At 36.8% G+C, this 5600-nt stretch overlaps 1 protein-coding gene across 1 annotated transcript; it reads left to right on the plus strand.

Moving 5' to 3' along the window:
* Positions 1-3201: 3201 nt before the first annotated feature.
* Positions 3202-4137, plus strand: LOC143398498 (olfactory receptor 6C4-like). Its single transcript, XM_076855397.1, has one exon. It carries the CDS (start codon positions 3202-3204, stop codon positions 4135-4137), a length of 936 nt encoding a protein of 311 aa, XP_076711512.1.
* Positions 4138-5600: the final 1463 nt, after the last annotated feature.

Genomic DNA, 5600 nt, shown 5'->3' on the forward strand with positions numbered 1-5600 from the left:
ATATACTCAGGCTGTAGCTAAGCAGATTATAGGCAGCCACACCAATACAATTTCTTGCCAACTGTCCTTGGGGCAACCAATTGAGGACCTGGCCATGGAGCACGCACTGTGACTACTACACATAGTCCTATGCCCAGGACTGTGCCTACAGGGGGAGTGGTCTGCTGATCACACTCCTAGCACAAGGGGAGTGGCCTGCAACTCAGGTGCCCTTAATGTATACCATATGCAGTACTCCATGCATTTGTCCCCACAGGAATGCAAATTTATACAACCACTGTGGAAAGCATTATGAATATCCCTCAAAAAACTAGGACTAGAACCCTATGACCCAGCTTTCCCACTCTTTGGTATTTATGCAAAAGAATAAAAATCAGCAATATTATAGTGATACAGGCACATCAAAGTTTATAACAGCAAAAACTGTGTTATGGAACCAACTTAGGAGCCTATAAACAGGTGAACGGGTAAATAAAATGTGGTATTCATACACAATGGAGTTTTACTCAGTAATAAGGAAAAATTAAATTATGGCATTTACAGTAAATGGATGGAAATGGAGAACAACATTCTAAGTGAAATAAATCAGACTCAAAAAGTCAAGGGTCAAATGTTTTCTCTCAAATGTGGAAGCTAAAGCAAACTAAAGGAAAAGGGATAGTTCCATAAAAACTGGAGGGAGATCAATGGTGTAGAGGAAGGGGATTGAGTGGGGGAGAAGAGTGATAGGAAAAGGGAGGAACTAAAGAATGAAACTTACCAAATTATGCTATGTACATATATTAATACACCACAGTGAATTTCAGCTTTATGTATATCTGTCAAGCACCAATTAAAACCCATAAATCAATAGAAGACAAGTAGAATAAGGGAAACCAGGAGGGAAGCAGAGAGAAAGAGGTAATAAGATATACTGGGAACTAAAATGGAACAAAATGTATTTCTTGTATGATCAGGTTTGAATGAGCCGCCTATTATGTATAGCCATAATGCATTAATAAAAACATCATTACTGTAAAGAAACTGGTTGTGTTTTATTTTTCACTATTGTCATGTTCATTGATTCAGTTCCCACAAGATTTTTACCCTCTTAATGACACTTCGTGCCAGCTTCCTCTTGGGTTGGTTTGGAACATCTTCTCTAACTACCTGTTCAAAGTTAATTTCCAGTTTTATTTTTTTTACAAGAGGCTAATTAACATTTCTGGACCTAGGTCCCAGGGAAATAAATTATCTCCCAATTTCTCTGATGATTAAACTAGAAGAAATGTGCACCACTGAAACTACCATAAAATTGCAATTAGGTACATTACCAATCTTCAGAAAGAATAAAGAAAATAAGACTTTAAAGAGTAGAATGTTCCCATATCTTTGATGATTTCAAATAAGCCAGCTTCTTAAGGAATTATAAGAGTTCTGATTTGAATCAATGGAGTAAGGGCAGCAGCAAGCAATTGATTAAATGCAGAGAAAGATAAAAATGACTTTCTTTCAAAGCCTGCCTGAATACTTTGTGAGTACTCAGGGCATATATTAAGATTAAGAAAGAAAATATGTGATATTTCATTTGACTTTTTCATGCATGTGTGACATCTCAGGACTGATGCTACATAGCCTTCAGAAAGATAAAGTCTCTCATCATCTTTCCTGTGTCAAAAAGTGAGTATGTACAGAGGACATCAACATTACCCTTCCATGATGGTGAATTATCAGCTCTTTATCAATTTGAATATCTACTAATATTTGTTGGATTTTTATTTTAAATCTTCTTTTTAGGTTTTTTAATCATCAGGTAAGCATGAAATAAAAGGGAAAGTCTTCCTTTCTTTTCTTACAGTGTGATTCCAAAACAATGCCCAACCATTTGGTGTTCTTCTGGATGTTGGTCTGTGCACACACCCAGATAAAATCACACTAAGAGTAATGGGCTGCAACCTCTTTCACTAGCCATATGTTAAAATCACCAGAGGCAAATTATTACATAGACATTTCCTATTTTATTCCATAATAGAAATGACCACGATATATTTATTAATTTACCTATTAGTGAAATTTTAATGCTTATAACATTTGACTATTATGAGCAAAGATGAAAAGAATATCTCTGAACAATTTTCTCTGTGGACTTGTGCTGGAATTCCTATACAATATGAATGTGAATGTTTGAATAATAAAACAGAGAAATGCTCTAAAAGCCAAAGGCTAGTGGACGGATAGTGCTTCAAAAGTCCAAGCCTCCCAGTTGCTGGGTGACAAGACTTTGGACTTCAATTCCAGTGGCTATGATGGAACAAAAGCATGATGGACCTTTGTTGTAAATCTTTGTTCCAGAAAATCACCCAGTTCAAAAGCACCCTGAGATTCACTGGTTTCAAGGATTCTGGAAGAGCAGAGCACAAGATAAATGCCTGAGAGGATATTTATCAGTCTGTAAGGGCAGCCTTTCCCTAATTTCCTTTAACAAAGTCAAAACTATGTCCTGTACCTGCACCATTAAAGATATAAGAAGGAATTCCAATTCATATGCATTTCTTCCTATAAGTTTAAATTAATTAAAGAAACACTTCTTACCATGATTGACTATCTACTATTGTTTTGTCATTAGATAAAAATGGAGGAATTGATTTATACAGAACTAATTATTTTGAAACTTTCTCAAGCTATGCTTCCAGGCACAAAAACTAAAAAAAAAAAAAAAACCTCAGAAAAAGGGTGATTCTTCCATCAATAGCAGGTTATAAATTCTTATTGATCAGAGAAAAAAAATCAAACAGACATCCAACATGTTGGAGAGGGCCACAGTAAAGCTAATCACCAAGAAATAAAAGTAAGGGAAATATAAAACATGATGACTACAATACTGGAAAAGAGATATCATATATATGACAGGGGAAAAAGTAAAAATAAACACATAAAAATTAAAATTCAGATGATACATTCAGGCGATCCAGGTGGTCATTGTTCTATACTGAAAATAGGAACCCAAAAACAAAGCCATCTGCATGGGAATTGAAAAATAAATTTTGTGAAGCACCAGAATGAGACCAACAGACATTCTCTTTGGGTCAGATTAGACAGAGGAATTCCCTATGAACAAGTTTCCAGGGAAATCTAAACCTCTGCTCAATATTCCTGAGTTCTGCTCTGATTCTAATCACTAGTTTTTCTCTTTCTCAGCTTCACAGGCACCAGAAGTTAGCAATGAAAAACCACTCTTTGACTGAATTCATTCTTCTGGGCCTATCAGATGTCCCAGAGCTTCAGATTATCATTTTCATATTTCTCCTCCTCACATACGTGTTCAGCATCATTGGGAATCTGACAATCATCATCCTCACCCTGCTGGACTCCCACCTGCAGACTCCCATGTATTTCTTTCTCCGGAATTTCTCCTTCCTGGAAATTTCCTTTACATCAATTTTCACTCCTAGGATGCTATTCAGCATCTCAACTGGGATCAAGACTATCAGCTTTGCTGGTTGCTTTACTCAGTTCTTCTTTGCTTTTTTCTTTGGGGCCACTGAGTTTTGTCTTCTGACTGCCATGTCCTATGACCGCTATGTGGCCATCTGCAAACCTCTGCATTATACCACCATCATGAACAGCAAGGTCTGCATCCAACTAGTACTCTGCTCTTGGCTATGGGGCTTCCTGATCATCTTGTTCCCAATCATCCCAACTAGTCAGTTAGATTTCTGTGGGTCTAATGTGCTGAATCATTATTACTGTGACTATGGACCCCTCATAGAAATATCTTGCTCAGACACAAGTCTACTGGAACTGTTTGATTTTATCCTAGCAGTTGTAACATTGGGGGTCACACTGGTGCTGGTGATCCTCTCCTACACAAACATCATCAGGACCATTCTGAAGATCCCCTCAGCTCAGCAAAGGAAAAAGGCCTTTTCCACATGTTCTTCCCACATGATTGTCATCTCCCTCTCTTATGGAAGCTGCATCTTCATGTACATAAAGCCTTCAGCAAAAGAAGGAGTTGCCTTCAATAAGGGAATAGCTGTGCTCAATAACTCAGTTGCCCCTTTATTGAACCCATTCATTTATACTCTGAGGAATAAACAGGTAAAACAAGCCTTCAAGGATATAGCCAGAAAAATTGTGCATCTTGATTCATTTTAGTGGCCTCAAAAAAATGAAAACTGTTAATGATATACCTGAAGGTGAATTTTGGTTGTTAAAGTGATTTCTTAGATAAATTCAGTGTAAGTACCTGTCAAAATTTTAAATCAAATTTCCACCAAGAAATAGATAATTAAAGAAGGCTAGTTCAATTTGTCTGGTAGATAACTTTTAGATTTATAAAAAAAAAAAGAGGATAGTATTTTTAGAGTGTGTACACAAAAAAAAACTGATTAAAAACATTTAAAAATTAAATATTTAATTTAAAAATATTGTAAATCTTATGATCAGCTAAATGATTGACTCTATCTTCCCAAAGGAGCTCTAGGGCTTATCAATAATTATCAAAGTTGTGGGTGGAGCTCAGTGATAGAGCACTTCCCTGCAATTTTCAAAACTGAAAAAAATAGTAATTATTTTATTATTATCAAATAGTTGTAGATATACTGTGTCAAAAATGACTGGCTGCTTCACAGGAGAGGTTGTTCATAATATATGCATAAAACTACTTCATAAGATCACCTTTTCTATAGTTTTAAACAAATTTATTTCTGTAGCTTTCCCTTTCAATGACCCTAATGACTGCCTCTTTCTGTCATCACTTACAAAAAGGATTTTTTATATTACAGTGTTAGGTGACATAAATATTCTTTTTTAAATATATATATATATATATATATATATATATATATATGTTGTAGTTGGACATAATACCTTTATTTTATTTATTTATTTTTATGTGGTGCTGAGGATCGAACCAAGGGCCTCACATGTGCTAGGTGAGCACTCTACTGCTGAGCCACAATCCCAGCCCCAATATGAGTAGTCTTAAGGTTTGGCTGTCCTTTTTGGGTGCTGAAATCAGAAGGAAAGGTGTTAAATGTAATCATCTAGATTCCATTGTAAGGGAGACTCAGGAAAAGAGAAATCTTAGGCAGTATTGGCAATGATAAAAATCCATCAAGACTAGAGTGTAACAAGGCTGCTCCTGATGTTTAGAGGACACATTTAAAGATGATTCTGGGAGGTTAGGGTGATTATTAAGGATGCTACACCATGGTCTATTAACCCTCTCCACAGCTCCTTGCATAGAAGGTCCCATGGATGCCCCTCTGGCCTGGCCAGTCATTGTGAGGATGGTAGACCCCTGGCTTCTGTGCATAAGTAGAGCAAACTGGCCTCTAATGCTTCAAGCCTCTTCATTCCCAGGAATATTAACAAGCACAGCTCCATGACCATCTATCTCTCCCCACCATCACCCTTGGTGAAAGAAAGTCACCATTGAACCTTAGTGATGCTGGTTCCCCTCTCAAAATCCCAGTTCCCATCTCATTGGAGAATGTAGGGCCTCTTCTGGAACAAATCTTTGGAGGCTCTTAGGCTCTTACATCTTTATTCATTCCTTTGTCACCTTCCAGAGGAACCAGGAATTTCCACATCAATGAGTGTTGGACATTGCTTTT

This window comes from Callospermophilus lateralis, chromosome 4, assembly GCF_048772815.1.
Source record: "Callospermophilus lateralis isolate mCalLat2 chromosome 4, mCalLat2.hap1, whole genome shotgun sequence".
NCBI lineage: Eukaryota > Metazoa > Chordata > Mammalia > Rodentia > Sciuridae > Callospermophilus > Callospermophilus lateralis.

Bases quoted from the DNA above. Each gene is read 5' to 3' on its own strand.
- LOC143398498 (XM_076855397.1), top strand. From the start codon at position 3,202: ATGAAAAACCACTCTTTGACTGAATTCATTCTTCTGGGCCTATCAGAT.